This window comes from Astatotilapia calliptera, chromosome 4, assembly GCF_964374335.1.
Source record: "Astatotilapia calliptera chromosome 4, fAstCal68.1, whole genome shotgun sequence".
Taxonomy (NCBI): domain Eukaryota; kingdom Metazoa; phylum Chordata; class Actinopteri; order Cichliformes; family Cichlidae; genus Astatotilapia; species Astatotilapia calliptera.
The window spans coordinates 9,392,015-9,408,404 of NC_137425.1; the positions used below are offsets into that span (position 1 = coordinate 9,392,015).

The 16,390-nt window shown below is 37.9% G+C and overlaps 1 protein-coding gene across 2 annotated transcripts; it reads left to right on the forward strand.

Moving 5' to 3' along the window:
* The first annotated feature begins 4,187 nt into the window (after positions 1 to 4,187).
* zfand2a (zinc finger, AN1-type domain 2A) lies at positions 4,188 to 11,149 on the forward strand. 2 transcript variants are annotated; one of them, XM_026164469.2, is made up of 10 exons: positions 4,188 to 4,402; positions 4,940 to 5,037; positions 5,131 to 5,225; positions 6,258 to 6,389; positions 6,472 to 6,623; positions 6,759 to 6,887; positions 6,997 to 7,072; positions 7,175 to 7,251; positions 10,547 to 10,631; positions 10,825 to 11,149. In XM_026164469.2, exons 2-10 carry the CDS (start codon positions 4,983 to 4,985, stop codon positions 10,861 to 10,863), a joined length of 840 nt encoding a protein of 279 aa, XP_026020254.1. In that variant the 5' UTR covers positions 4,188 to 4,402; positions 4,940 to 4,982; the 3' UTR covers positions 10,864 to 11,149. The 2 variants fall into 2 exon arrangements, with proteins under 2 accessions (XP_026020254.1, XP_026020255.1); XM_026164470.2 differs by having other exon boundaries at positions 4,217 to 4,402; positions 10,547 to 10,677.
* Positions 11,150 to 16,390: the final 5,241 nt, after the last annotated feature.

Genomic DNA, 16,390 nt, shown 5'->3' on the forward strand with positions numbered 1-16,390 from the left:
CCTCTGTTTCCTCTGCCTGGCAGCTCTGTCTTAACATCCTTTGTCCTATGTATCCACTATCCCTCTATTCCATGTCCAAACCATCACAGCCTTGCCTCTTTGTCTCCAAACCTCTTACCCTAGCAGGTCCTGTGATATACTCATTTCTAATGTCCTTTTCGGTCACTCCCAATGAGAATCTGAGCATTTCAACTCTGCTACTTCCAACTCCGCCTCCTGTCTTTATGTTAGTGCTACCATCTCCAAACCATACATTATACAGGGTTTCAATTTACTTTACCAGTCACAGTCCCGACATTTAAAGTACTCTCACCTCCACACTCTTGCTTTTCCTTTTCTCCCCCTGATGCCAAACACACCTTCTCCCTTTTCTAACATTAGCACAGTTTCCACTGACATCCTGTTGGTCAATAGGCCTCACTATGTCTCATTACCATCTCACAAACCTTTCCTTCTATTCTTACTACTTATACCCAGGCATTCATCTACATCCACTCCACCCTACCTGCTCTCTTTTCTTCACATCTCTGGTGCACTGTTTTTTGGTTTGGTATGATATAAGTTATTTAAAATCACCCACCTTCTCTGTTTCTAGTCCTTGCATCTTTACTGTACTCTGTTCTACTGAGGTTCATTCCTCGTCTCTCCAAAGCATACCTCCACTCTCAAGGCTCTCTTTCACCTGTTCCTTACTGTATGAGTAGCTGTCAGCACACATCGTAGTCCATGGAAAGTTCTACCTGATCTCATCTGTCAACCTATCCATCACCACTGCAAACAAGAAAGGGCTTAGAGCTGAACCCTGATGTAATTGCACCTGTACGTTTAGCACATCTGTCACTCCTACCACATACATTACCACTATCTTGTTATCCTCATACATGCCCTGGATAACTCTCACTCTTGACTTCCCCACTCAGTACCAGTTCTTGTCTCAGTACTCTATCCTATGCTTTCTCTAGATCCACAAAGACACAGTGCAACTCCTTCTGACCATTTCTATATTTCTCCAGTGTCTGTTATGTATGGGCCTCAGGGGTCAAGCCCCACCCAATAAAGTCCTCATGTCTTTTCAGCTGAATTCTACTCATACACTAATAAGTTGCACTAATTTGTACAATTTGGCAATGAAAAACTTAAACACGACAAAAAAGTTATTGCACTGGAACCTCAGTTTAATTATTTGGTTCAAAGTAGTCCATCTTTATCTTTAAGCACCCTAACCTGCTGCACAGCTTTTCCAGTCAATACAAGTCCTGTTCTCGTTCCTTATTGTCCAGCCTTACATAAAACTCAGTGCAAGCCTTTTTTTTCTTTGCCTTTGTCACAACTCTCTTAACATATGCCTGGACTCCAAGTACTCCTGTCTACCTTATTTAACACCCTAACTGTCCCACCTTTTCTTTGTCAATCTGTGTTGCCAATTATCCATCCATTCATCCATTAATAAACCAACGAAAACACATGACATACACTGCATTCAGTATCAACAAAGTCAAACAAGGGGATCAAAAATTAAACAAAAGTGTCACATTTCTTTTAAAAAACTCTGTACCTTCAAAAGGTTTGGATCCAAGACCTCAAATACGACTTAATGACAGGAACTGGATAATATGCTGATAATCCTTAACATCTAGTATCAAACCCATTGCTCTCCTATTTCAAGTTTCTTAACATAACCCACTCCACTGGAAAAATCCACTCTTTATGGATAAAATTTACAGTGCTTTAATGAATATGTTTTGGACTTGTGAAGATGTAAGGATGTGTCCCTTTTCTAGAAAACAAGTTTGGTCTTTAACAACAAAGATTTGCAGAATGCTGCTGCAGTACAAAATGTAAAACTTGATTATTTACTGATGACTTGGAACAATCTCAGAAGTCTGTTTCCTTCTTCCCTCACAGCCTGCAGGAAGAAGATATCCTGAGATGCATACAGAAGAGTAACAAATTACTCTTTTCAGCCTAGATTTAACCTGCAGATAAGGAAGAGAAATAATGAGAGACATTCTGCTTTTTCACACTAAATGAACTCCTACTAAACATACAACCAATATAAATTTGACTTCATGTCATTAAACAGTTTTGTCTGAAATATCTGGAAAGGTATTAAACTCAGGAGAAATGGTCTTGTAAATAATATAGTCCTATAAAGATCCTCGTTACACCCTTTCTTACTTCTGACTTCTATTGACCTTGTCTGTGAATAAAAGCAATGAAACTCAACAAACACCTATATACAGTTGAAAGGCTCTGGAAAAGCCCAGAAGGTGAAACTCAATTTTAGACTATTATGTCGAATTTATGATAATGATTCACTCTTACGCGTCACTTCAACTGATGAATAGGAGCCAGACAAAGGGAACTGTAGTGAGAAATTAATTAAGATACAACCCTTTTTTCAAGGACAATTAGCTGGCAGGGACTGTGAAGTGTTGGAAGTACATACAAGGCTGGGGAAAGAAATAGCCCCTGACAAGTAAAGTGTTCTTGACTGCATCGCTTGCCTGAAAAAAAATAATGTGCTTCAGAAAATGAAAATGCTGAAGAGATGTTAAGTGTCATTATGTTTCTCTGCACTCAAGAGAGGAACACATGGGAGTCTTTTGTTCAATGCTAGCCAGAGCTACAGGAAACCTGAGAAGCGGGTGTTCTTACACACAGATGTGAAGAATGCTTGATAGATTATTATTTAGGTCCTTTTTTTTTCAACTGCATTACATTTTGCTGGGGTTCATAATATCAATATTAAGGTGGTTATTATTCAAGCAAACTTTAAGCCACCACTATTATTACTAAGCTGGCTTACAGTGTCCTTATTCTCTGTGGAGCAGTTACACATTGTGACCACTATGGGTCGGTGTGAACAAGATAACATCCTGCAATGTATGAGAACTCCAACTACTCTACACACAGCACTAATGTGATTGTTAAAGGTTTTCATTGTTTTTCTTCGCTCAGTGTCTATTTAGGTTATAGCTCTATGAGCTGAATAAACAAAGTATGGCAAGATATACTTTGTTCATCACAGTTTGGGAAATATTTTAAAACCACAAACTAATTTTTCACTCCTCTTAAATAATGTTTTAGATGTAGAGTTTGCACTGGTCTCCACATCATAAAATCATAATTCAAACAGGTTACACATGTTTTTGTGACTTGTAGGCAACAGCTTTTCAGGTTAAATGTTTCAAAATAAAAGTAACCTGGTTCTCCGGCTGATATAAATGTGGTGATCAGTTTGCCAGAGATCCTAGTGATTCCAGGAACAAATTACAAGTATTTTCAACTCTTTTTAACTCTTTCTTCTTTTTTAAAAAATTAAGGGGAAAAGCAGGCAAACTGATACAGGACACAATCAAATTCAAAGTATCCCATTTGTTACATTAAGTAGAGCTTCTGAAGGTTGTTTCATATTGTTAAAAAGCTGTGAAAATGTCTCAGGGAAGAGATTGGTAGGCACAGTCAAGATCCAAGTTGGGCTTTTCTTAAGACCAAAAAAATAAAATAAAATAAAATAAAATAAAAGAGCAAAAGCCTTCAATAGGATTGTTACTGGTACAGTTCATAGAAATAGGCTATGCAGAATACTGTAATGAATGACTTTGTATGCTTATAGCTGTTTATTTTATAATTATATGACACTAGTGTTACCATTCAGTTAGTGTATATGTTGGTACAAAGCCATTAGAATTTCATGATAAATCACAGTGTAACTTTTTCATTTATTATTACGTTTCTTTCTTTTGAAGATTGTTCATTTTTACGAGAGTAAATGCAAATATATAAAACGCTCATGTTGCCATGTCTGCCAGGTAGATACTGTAGTATGCTATGACACAATCTGATACTGTGCTTTGTCTTTGTTTCACTCACAGCCTGTGGTTTCACCTACTTAAAAAATATTTTTAAGAATGTCACACCACTTCCTGTGAAATAAAAAAAAAAACTGTCAGAATAGAGCAGTGTTTGTATACCCCTGTTTAAAATAATAAAAACAATAATAATCTCATTTAACTTTCTTAAAAAAATAATAAAATCTACCAATTTCTTTGTAGCAGCTACATGGCGTCCAGATAAATGACAGTCATCATGAGTAGTGAGTAAAACTGTGGATCCTTCCAGACATTTCATCTGTGATTCAGCTCTAGGAAACTACACCCAGGATGACGTGTTTCTCTGACGTAGAGTACGTCCTGACGTGGGAGGAGCGTGCGTGACACATCAAAATTCGACGAAAACAGCCAGCTGAGCATAACAGCACGCAGATGTCGGTGCTAAGGGATCACCCGTGAAACTATTACCAAGAAGGACCGACAAAGTCAGAATTAAGGTGGATGAGTTAAGATAACGTTATTGCCTCCTACAGTAGCACAGCAGAGCGACAGGAAAACGGAATCTGGTGAGTGAAATTTAGACCAACGCTAAGGTTAACTGTCAGATTCACCTTGCTAGCTTTGTTAGCTAAGCAAACAGCTAAGCAAACATAAACATGAACAAAACAGCTGTCTTTTAAACATGTTTACTACGCCTTTTTTTGAGGTCTAGTCTAAAACAAATGCAGCTAATTTGTTTGGTTTCACCTGTTCGACGTTTACAGACAGTTTCATACTGGCTTATTTGTTAGCTCTATTTAAGTGCTAAGTAGTTGTGTTATTATATCAAGCAAGCGTTAATAGCGTCAGCTGAAAATATTTTATAATTCTGATTCAATATCGGACATTTTTTTTCCCTTTGCTGTCACAAGATCGCAACCAGCTTGAGAGAAACTTGGTTATGTAACTAAACTAATCGTTTAAGTTAGCTTAGCTTCTGGCTAGCAATTTAGCAATCTCATCGTAGATCAGGGACTCGTAACCATATGTTATCACAATAAAAACATTAGCTGGCGTACAGAAAGACCAGTCTTACCGTGAGATGTTCCCTTCTCTTCCTTTAGGTTTGAAATTCACAGGATATTGCTTCAAAAGTAGCTTTAAGAGATGGAGTTCCCAGATTTAGGAGAGCACTGCTCTGAGAAGACCTGCAAACGTTTAGGTGAGTTTAAAGCGCACAGTTATATTCCCTCCATTGTTTACGTTTCGAGGCTTGGTTGGAACTTTAATAATAATAACTTTGTCGACAATACAGATTTTCTGCCTATGAGATGTGATGCTTGTCAAGAGATATTCTGCAAGGATCACATAACCTATGCAAATCACAAATGCACATCATCCTACAAAAAGGTAAGCGATACCTAAAGTACAGATTTACTGCTTTGTTGAAAATGTTTTATTATTATTTAGTTACAACATCCTTATAAATTTCATTAAAGTCAACATTGCTGTTTAAAGTATGTAATTACTGGGCAAGAATACACAAGATTAGAGAAATGATCATTTAAAAATCCTTTAGTTTTAAATGTCCCTGATTTTCAGGTATTTCAACCTAATATTAGAGTCTAAGAAAAATGTATATTTTAGCATTTATTTGCATCATGATAAATGCTGTTCATGCTTTTCACATTTTTGTTCTTATTGTGGCTGCAATTGATGTTATGTTTACAGTTAGTGAGAGAGGTTGTGGTAACTGTTGTGGCCTTAGCAGGGCCTGCTGTAGTTTTCCTGTGTGTGTTTTACCCTCATTCACCTGCATTAGGTGCTGCTCTTTGCAGCCGACTCCACACAGTAATCAGGTTAGGGAGTACTTTAGATGAGGGAGGGAGTAGCTCAGTGTTTGTCTGTCTACTCCTCCTCTGTGGAGGGGAGAGTGCTTTGATTTTTTAATCTTTGCGTCCAGAGTTTTGTTGTTTTGTTTTCTTTCAGCTTGTCTATCTCTGAGTTTAATTAGTAATAAAGTCTTAAAATTTATAGGAAATTCTGCCTCCTTGTCTCCTTTTCCACTAGGTGTTTTTGTTGTTTCTGCCAGGTGACTGTAACAAATTCCTGAATGAAAAGGAGGCAGGATCCAGGCAAAAAAAAGGCTAAAAGACAGGGAAAATCTGATTTCACCCTCAACAACAAACAAATAAATAAATAAATACAAACAAAAATATTGCCAAAAAATGAAATAAACTCTCCACATAGCAACAATAAGCACCTACCATGCTGTCAGGACACTGGCTCTGACTCCAGGGCTCTCCTCCCCCTCAGTTTAAGCAGTTACTGAAGTGAAATGCAAAAGTAGACACAGTAATCTACTGGACTGTTTTGGTGTTCTGTAATCATGTTTCCTTTTTAAATAATATTTTCTTTTTTTTCTTATATTTGTCCCTGTAGGATATCCAGGTACCAGTATGCCCTTTGTGTGACACTCCCATTCCTGTCAAGAGAGGAGAGATGCCTGACATTAAAGTTGGTGAACACATTGATCGGGACTGTAAATCCGACCCCGCACAAAGAAAGAGAAAGGTTAGTATAACACTGATTTGTGTTTTACCCAGCAGCCAGTTAGAATCCACAAAGTAATAACTGACGATGTTTTCTTTTTCAGATTTTCACAAATAAATGCTCGAAAGGAGGCTGTAAGCAGAAGGAGATGATAAGAGTTACCTGTGACCAGTGTCGTTTAAATTACTGTCTTAAACACCGTCACCCACTAGACCACGATTGTAAGACTGACGGGAAACCTCTGTCCAAATCTGGGTGAGTACCGTTGAACTGTTCATCGATAATGCTGTTCTTTCATCTGAAATCTGACAGTGTGGACCTTTGAACTGATTTTTTCCCCTTGTTGTTGTTGTGTTTTTTGTTTGGTTTTTTTAATTGCTGATGTCTCAGACATGCTGCTTTAATGAGGACCCAAGGTACTTCCTCCACGTCTGCCTCTACTTCCAGTTCTTCTAGTTCAGGAAACACAAGACCTGTTTCTAATGGTCTGAATGCAAATAGCAGAAGTCACAGCACTGGGTGAGTGTTTTTAGCTCGTATTGAATTTAAAGGTGTCAGAGAAAATGGGGAATGTTTGTAATTTAAGATTTGTTTTTTGTTTTTATTTATGCACAATTTTGTTTTTTAGCTCTGCCCAGCGAATTTCTACTTCAGTTTCAGCTCAGAATGTTATACCACCATCAGCATCATTTCAGGCCGGCCTGGTATGTATATTGTTTACACAGCATGATGCCATTAATTTAAAAAAAAAAAAAAAAAAGTTTGGTCAATGTAAACATAGGTGTGGTGCTGTACTCTCACTGCAGACAGAAGAACAGGCTTTACAAAGAGCTTTGGAGATGTCTTTGGCTGATTCAAGGCAGACAGTTGCGCCAGCACTTAGGTGAGTATGTTTTTCTCCGAATGCCAAAATTGTTCACCCCCCTTGAAGCCACTCATGTCTGTGCTGGTGTGAATGGAGGAGTGTTTTTCTCACTGACATTCAGCTTAAAAGTGCTGCTTCTTAGAAAGTCATTGAGAGCAACAATGAAAGGGAAGGCAAACGGAGAAAATTAAGTGTTAAACAATGTTAATGAATCAGACTGAATCAGCAAACACAAGTGCTCTTATGGTACCAACTTTAAAAATTTAGGCGTACCGGCACAAAAGTTAGGCGCACTCAAATTTTTCAACCGCATCGCTTAACACCGCAGTTTTACATGTGCACTTTCTTTGGGGGGGAAATCTATACAGACAATATTAATTTCTAAATTATTAACTAACAAACTTGTGCTTAAAGTGCTTTGTCAATATTGTAGAAAATGTTAAACTTAATCATCATCTTCTCCTCTGACGACCTGTTTGCTGCTGTCTGCTGCTGAAAGGCCGTGGGGAGAGGGGACGCTTGGGCAGTGCATTTATTGCAGCATATAATGTGTTTTCTGGATACACTGTGCTTTTTCAGCATTCAAATATTGATGGCACCGTGTCAGAGCACTGGCTATGAATTTCAGATAGATCAGGCCTTAACTTAACAAAAAAGTTATCAATAGTTCTTTTCATCTTTTCTTATTACCCACAGCTACATCCACTTCTCTCAGGCCTAGGCTGCTCACTAGGGCTGAGTATCATCACTGATTTCTATAATCCATTCAATTCCGGTTCTCAAAGTCCTGATTTGATTCAATTTAGCCTCAGACAGTCAGAAATATTATAATTCTGATCATTTATCAGTACTGATACACATGAGACTTCATCAGAATTGTGAAAATCACCGCAGATGCCTTTGTGTGAAAGTATCTGAGAATAAAACACAGGAGATTTTCCTGGTCTGGCTTTTTATAGCAGATAACCTTAAAAATATTCTGCAATATTCTGCAATTTTGCATAATTTTAAGAAATTTAAATTTCTTCAGTATTGAACAGCAGAAATTAGGCTTTCTTGTCCGAGGTCATTTAAGTGAAAAAAGAAAAAGCGCTGTAAACAACGCTAGACTGGTGGGTAATAAGCGAATGAATAATGCAGAAAACAGATTTGAGACGGGAAACTGTTCCTGAAGTACAGAGAGAGAGAGAGCTGTGCAGGAAGTGTGATTTTTATCGTGGTGGAAGCAAAACAGCAAAAGTCAGAGGGGATTCATGACGACATTGATCAAATGTGAAGCGCAGTTTGCTGCTTCTTTTGCTGCTGGCTCGGTGAATTTTGGTTGGAGAGAGGCAAAACCTGCAGCTCAGAATCAGCGCAAAAAGACACAGCGCGGACCCGAAGAATCGCTAAGCTCCGACAGCGTGTCCGTGTTCGGGCCGTCGGGTGAGAAAGCCGAGAAAGATGAAGCTGATTCTGATGTGTTGGGTCCGCTCCGTGTTTAGGTCTTTGTGTGGAATCCATTAATGAATTGATATCGCTTTATTCAAGCTACTCACCTCTCTCTTCCACCTGCACTTTCAACTGGACCACGGCCAATCAGAGAGGTCCCGCCCCTGACTATCTCTGATTGGTTTAGTCCATGATAGGGGCATAATGTGTGTCGGTTGTTGACCACACGGAGAGTTACAGAGATTTTTTTTTTTTTGTTACAGGAACAGTTGGTCACACCTGTGCGACCAAATATTTATTTTTAGTCGCACCACTGAAAAATTTGGTCGCATTTGCCACCAAATTGGTCGCACTCTAGAGCCCTGGTTGGTGTGACAGAGGAAGATGCTAGGGATGGGGTGAGATGGAGGCAGATGATCTGCTGTGGCAGCTCCTAAAGGGAGCAGCCAAAAGTAGTAGTTGTCTATTTTCACACATAAATTCAAAAGTCCTTTCTTACATGTAGGTCAGAGCGGCAGAGAGTCGGCTTCAGCTGTGTTTAATTACTTGAAATACCTTGGTTTGGGTAAAGGTACTGCCTGACTCGAGCAGGCAGACAGGAAACATGATGACCACTCACTGACTGTGAACCAACCAGATAATTGACAAATTTATCCAGTCGAACATAACACTGACTCGGTATGCGCAAGCTGCCAAATTGAAAACTGTTTAATGCCTGATCTAAATGTGTCGGACATGCAGTGTCTAGGAAAGTTCAGGTAAATGTGTAAAAGCAGCTTTTGAGTGTCAGATATGTTGAGAGGGGACTATTATTTTATCCTCTAATATCACTGTTGCATTATCCTCTATGGGGTTTAAATATTTTATAACACTCATATCTATGTGCATTATGGAATTATTATTCCACTTGGAAACATTTTTCCAGTAGCAGATAGCCTGTGAGACGCACACAGTGTGGCTGAGATGTGCTTCTCATACATCTCTTGACTTTCAGTCCTCCAATCAACTCGGTAATAGAAAGCAATAATATCTAATGTCATATCTTAACCATAGAGATGGTTTATTAGATTTAATAAAGGAGGAAACGTGCTCTGCAGTTTTTCCTTTTATCTTACATGGTGTGAACATATTTAAAAATTTTGTTTTGACAGTTTTCCTGGAATTGCTAAAGGAAACTGAATCCTCAGCTTTGCTTGCTGCAAGTTTATTCCCCTAAACAAGCGGTCTTAATTGACAGAGACAGTTTCACCACACGGCCAATCATTAGCTTCTTCACACTTATGATAGGAAACTCCAAAACAGCTATTTAGCAGACCTGATGTTTATAAAATGTAATGTATGGTGGTGTAAATTATATACACAAGTGATGCTTCACTAATGCATGACTCACTACAACATGATGCAGGATGTTTCATAAACTCATGTAAAATTCATGGTGCTATGACGCGTTATGGAGTTGCTGACCTTTTTTATGGGCTTGGTTCAGATCAGCTGAGTAGCAGTGAATTTTAAGTCCATAACAAAAACTGCATAATGTGTTTATGCAAACATTGACTTTTTTTTTTTTCTTTGTCTTTGGGGGAGGTCAATTTTGGTGCCCAGCAAAAATGTTTTCTTTCCATCAAGGAAAAATCACGTGGACTTTGATTTAGTTTTAAAAATGGATAGAAATAAAAAGATAAAATCTTTAACTGCATCTCTGCGTGTGGACTGAATGTCCATGTTGAGCCAGGAAAATCAGCTTCATATAATAATTATATTCTTCATTTATTTATTTATTTTTTTTTTTCTTTCCTTCTTTTGAACAAATTTCTCTCAGTCCTTCCAATGTGGTTTTTTTTTTTTTTTTCTCCCCACTAACATTTTCTTGTTTGTGTCTCAGCCCTCAGGAGCAGGAGGATCTGGCTCTCGCTCAGGCTCTCGCTGCCAGTGAAGAAGAATACAGACGCCAACAGCAGAGACAACAGGTACCAGGAAAGCTTATCCGTCAGTAGCATGCTAACAAGAACGCATGTAGGTACACTGTTGTCACAGCAACCCTTCCTTTTTAAACAGTCTTTTTGGTAGAAGATGAGACCAAATTGCTTTTTAATACATTTTTTGTCATGTGACGTGTACAAGTGCGGTGAATCTTTGTAACTTTGTTTTCTCTTTGCTTAGGGAAGAGACTCCAAACAGTCCACCTGCAGCCTTTCTTAATCTCAGATCACCATTTTAGACTTCAAGCTGTGCTAATTATTTCCTAGAAACTGCACATGTGAGGTGTCACTTTCCGGGATCAGTGATTCTTCAGTGGCACATACTCGCTCTTGGAAGTTGCTGACACATTACCGCCTTCTACAATATAAGCACATATACTTTCCAGCAGAATCTGTCATTTTTACAAATGATTTGCTCTGTAAATATTTTATATGGCTATCATGATGAATCCATTATATTAAAATGTATGATTATTGAATAAATTATGTCAAAGACGCACCCTGAACCCTCGAGTTTGTCAGTTAATTCAGATTTACACTTGCACTTGGAAAAGATGGGCTCTTATTTGGTCTAATCTGTAAGTCCATTTGAATCCATTAGTGATTTGGAATTGTCAAGTGATCTATAAAGCCTTTTAGCTGTTGAGGGTAGAGTTTGTTAAATTTGGGTCAGGTTTACTAATTATGAAGTACTATGCAGAAGTCTTAAGGGATTCCTTTTTTCTTTATATATTGAAAATGGGGAAGTGGTGGCAGCAATTTATTGAAATGTCTGCAAATGTGCATGTAAATACAATTTAAAAGGTGAAAACTGAGTATGTTAAGATTGAAAATGAGTATTTGGTTTCTCAGGCAAGCTTTCTTGTCATTTGTAAATAATGTTATAATGTGCCATTGTGTGTTGTTTTCTAGGTGTGCTTTTACTGCATTGTCATACTGAAAAATGAAGACTCTGCCAAACACTTTCCAAATGGTTTTCCATGGTCAATGAAAATCTGCCTGTATTTTTCTACTTTCATAAACACTTACTGGCTGAAGTGCAGCCCCAACCCTCCACTATGTTTTACAAATGGTTGTAGATACTCACTGTTCTACCGCTCTCCTGACCACCTCTGTACATGTTAATGGTGATTTGAACCAAAAATTGGATTGTTGGCCCTACGACAGACTGGCGACCTGTCTGGGGTGTACCCTGCCTCTCGCCTTGTGGTAGCTGGGATAGGCTTCAGCTCCAATCTTAGCCTTTTCACCCTGTTTCACTTCATTAAGAAGATAAGAAGAGAAAAAAAGTTAAAGAGAAGTTACAGAGAATTTTATTACCACAAGCAATTAAGGACTTTATTTTACAATGCTTTGACCTTCAGACCTTCAGCAGCCATAATAAAGGTCTAATGCAAACCATGGTGAAAATGCGTGCAAATAATTAACAGCATGCTGGTCTTGGCTGCTCTGTATTTTACATAAGAAGTTAAAGCAAGCATTAATTTAATCATTATGTTTAAAAGTGTAATGTTCTTTGTGAACAATGGCTAGATAAGGTTGGATGAATAAAAATATGTGGACAGCAGTGTAATTAGCAGCGTATAATAAATGCACTTTTCACTGCTGCTGCACTATCAGGGTAGCCTGCTGTACCTGAGATTATCCCTCTTTGAGCAACGTAAATTGGGATGTGGGAAATTTTGTTGACAAATCTTTAAAATACAGATATAAGAATGGAACTGGTTACACTGGTTATTATACTCTTTTACTTATAGCAATTATTCAGGTGTTGTACAGCAGAGGGCAGTAAGGCATCATAAATGGTGCTCATTTTCTTTCCATAGGAGGCTGATTATTATCCCACAACTGTTAGTCAGAAACAAACTCTTTATTTTTGAGAAAACTTTTTTTAAACTATTTTAATGTTTTTTTGTTGTTTGTTTGTTTTTTTCCTTTGCTGCCATTTACATGAACAGTCAGGATAAAAAAAAAAGCTCACTAAGCTTTTCAGTTTATGCGGCAGCAGATGAAGTGTTGGAGAGTGTTGTGATATTAGCTGCCCAAAGCAATTTACATAATAATATTTAATAAGCATGGCTGAAGGGCGAACAGCTGCTGGACATGACCTCTTTAACCTACTGCGTTTACCATGTGTCACAAAACTATAATTATTATTATTACAGTGAAATGGTTACTCAGTCATTTCACACTTTGCACGATGCATATCTATGCATGCATCACTTACATCGTGCAGTGATTTAATCCCTTATAGATCGTAATTGTAATTTCAGCTATCTGCAAACAGCCAATTGTGGTTATTCAAAGCATGCTTTGCTGTTAAAAACACTGGATGATTTTTTTTAAAAATTTTGTAGCCACTAGAAGGTCTGATCAGTTGTAAGATCTTGCCGCATAAATTTACATATTCATTAGGAAAGTCATTTTCCTTAAGCTAATGTAGATGCTAACAGCTGTACAGGATTTGGGGCACACATTAAAACCTACATTTTATGCACAACATTAATTTAATCAATTAATTTATTGTAAGGAATACCAAATTGTTACTATTTGAAATATTCCAGTCAACCTTATTAGCCAACAGTAATGTAATTTTTGCATTTAATTGCAATAAATCCATGTGTCCAGTCTTCTCCACTGGAAGTTCTTTTTATACCAGAGAAATGCAAACAAGCTAAGCATTTTTTTCCCTCTCCAGACTTATTATTAAACATTATTAGTGAGTATCTCTACATAAGCCACAAAGGAGAAGGGCACAAATTGCTTCATATTAAATGTAGATGGTTGCATAACACTGTCAAACATAATTGTGTTTCCCTGATAGCAGTCTCAGTGGCCTTGGTGGAAACGACTTTCATAATTATGAAAAGGAGAGATTCTACTTGCGTCATTGTAAATAGTTTTATAAGTGGAAACTGAAGACAGGCTGTTCCCTAGATTGTCAGACTTGTTAAGTAAGGTGATTGGGATATCTAACAACTAAAGCAGACAAACCTTCTCACATTCCTCTACTTTCATGATAACTGGTGAGTAAAATTTGAAGTGAAAAGAGGGAAAGCAGAAAACCCAATGTTAAAAAATAGAAATCTCACTGGGATTTTCTTAAAGGTCATTTCTCTAGGTGTGGAAAACATTCAGACTTTGACAGGTTTACAATAGCAGCTTTTCGTCTCTCCTTGCCCTTGTCTCTCCTGGTTTGACTCCAGGTCACAATGAAGGTTTCTGAGGCGTACACTTTATGCACCTGGGCTCTCAGACACGACAGCATCCATCAAGAGAGCCAAAACAAATTATGTTGTTAATCTCGGTAATAAATGGAGACATGATCTCGTTTGTGTTGTTGATTCAGGGGAAGTTTTGAGATTTTTGCTGGAGTGCTGCTGTGTCTGTTGCAGAGAAATTGACAAACTGTTTCTAGGTAAATGGTAAAGATTATCTCTGTGGGGAGAAAATGAGTCAGCTCTGCTTGCCACGAAATGCGATCATGGATCAAGTGAGTGACTTTACAAGTGGTTCAGCATGCGTCAGTTTTACTAATCGTGTTTTGTCAGTAGCGCTGTTATTCTCTGTGTGTGTCCAAAATAAAGTAAATTAAAATTTAAAAGTAAAGATTCCCTTTCTTAAGTGAAAAACAAAAAATAACCATTCAGTTTGTTATCATAAATTCATAAAAGTTACATATATGCATTTCCCAATAACAGGAATATAATCATTTTAAACCAAAGGGTGTCTACAGGTAATAAGGATCACAGGAAGACCAAACACATGCATTTATAAGAGCTCATGTTGTTATGTATAGAGTGATGGAGCCATGCTTCCCAGCTGGAGTTTTATAGCCTAGGAGGAAAACATAAATCTGTAAGAGTCTCCAATTTCCCGGTATCACAAATGTTATTTCACAGCACAGCAGGAAAACAAGAAAACGGGCAAAAACGTGGCCTTGTTGTGTCAGTGCTAATGGAAAAGTTGTGAGATTAAGGGGTCAGAAAACCTTCTGCTGAAAAGTTCCAAACCTGCAAGGTGCTTCCACATGTATTTTTGAAATGCACATCTAATATAAGTAGGAAATTCAGGGTATTTATTTCTACATTATAACATTAGAATTTGTGCATATGTATATGTGTGTAAAACAGATTAACCAAAGCAAAGTGCTCTTTAGGATTTTGCTTCGGGAGCGGTTAGCATACTCTGAATTTTAAGGAACTTGCTTTTTCACTATACTTGAGTTGCTAGTTTACCAGCAGCACCAGCACCTGTGCAACTTGTTTAGCACAAAGAAACCATAAGCCCTGCACAGCTGACACAGTTGGCACAGTCACACACACTGCTAGCTGAATTGGCACAGTTGGTTATTCCCAGGACTCGAGCAGCAGAACAGAATAGCAGCTTCATATTTTTTATTTTCAAAACAGGAACAACAGTTCATGCTTTACTGAATATTTGTTCTCTGAGAACAACGTGTCATTGAGCAGAAAAACATTAGTTTCAGCCATTAAACACCGGGAGCTAGAGGCTCACCAAGAGCTCTGAAGCTCAGTCAGAGTAATTTTATTCTAGGTATTAAGTACACTTGACACTCATTAAGGTTTGAAAGTGGGACGGTGGACAGAAAGAGCTCTGGCTGAGTGCTATTATTCTTTTCCACAGTGTAACATGTTTTGTCATTGAACAGATGAGTAGTGTGCAAGAATAAAGCCTGGCAGATACAAGCAGGGTGCAAAACACAACTTCATAATTAGAGCCAAGGGAGAATGCAAAAGCTTAAAATGTATTGTGACATGAAATGCAAATGTTCTTTAAAGCACCATGCAATCGTTTGGAAGTCGTCATACATAAAATTACATTTTTAAGCCCCTTTCAAACAAAATTATATGATGCCACTTTAAAAGATTTATAAAGCCAGTTTCTGGTTTCATTAGTCTGTTAAAGTGGCAGCGCTTTAATGACATATGTCACTCAAACATAGGTCATCTTTAAATTAAAGTTTTTACACAAAGAGCAGCAGCATAGACTCTACTTAGGTGTAACAACACTCAAAGGTCTTGCCACTATAAATACTGCCCCGCCCTTCACTCAGATTCACACACACACATACACACAGATATCTCCTTTCTGCAACAGGAATGACAATAATGCATCACAAACAAATGTTTCAGTCGTGTTACAAATTACAATCTGAGCTGAACTAATCTGAGAGACATGCACAGCTATTATCGTGTGCCTGTCTGTCAATGTGATGTCTTGCAGACCTATGGCATTTTGTTAAGCTAAATATAAGTGTTAACAGATCTGACCCAGTCATCTTGGTAGTGTGATTGCTGTCAGCTTGATGGAAAAAGACTATAAAATATAACAAAAGCACTCAATAGAATCTCAAAGCATAAAATATGGATGAGCATTAGTGGAAGATTGGTAAAAACTGCTGAGGCATTTCTGAGTGCTGCCAATTTTTCCACTTCAGCTCCCATTAATTGATATGCCTTCTTTTGTGCTATGGCTCTGTACCTCTGTGTGTAATTATCTGTGCTTTTCATTTAACCAACACTACATTCATATCTCAGTCAGTCCAAGGACCCAGGGGAGTGCCTGCCTTGACACTGCACTATGATCAATAAGAAGCCAGTCCAAGGAAGACAGCATGAGACGCTTGGGCACACTTTAATTTATATCTCAGAATAAATTGTTTTAGACAACGTATGCATGTTTTTCCACAAAGAAATAATTAAAGAATAACAGGAAGGTCTTTT

Excerpts from the sequence above, each read along its gene's own strand:
- zfand2a (XM_026164469.2), top strand. The coding sequence starts at position 4,983 with ATGGAGTTCCCAGATTTAGGAGAGCACTGCTCTGAGAAGACCTGCAAA. Across the intron at positions 5,038-5,130 it reads GAAGACCTGCAAACGTTTAG|ATTTTCTGCCTATGAGATGT; the intron begins GTGAGTTTAAAG and ends TCGACAATACAG. Across the intron at positions 7,252-10,546 it reads ACAGTTGCGCCAGCACTTAG|CCCTCAGGAGCAGGAGGATC; the intron begins GTGAGTATGTTT and ends TTTGTGTCTCAG.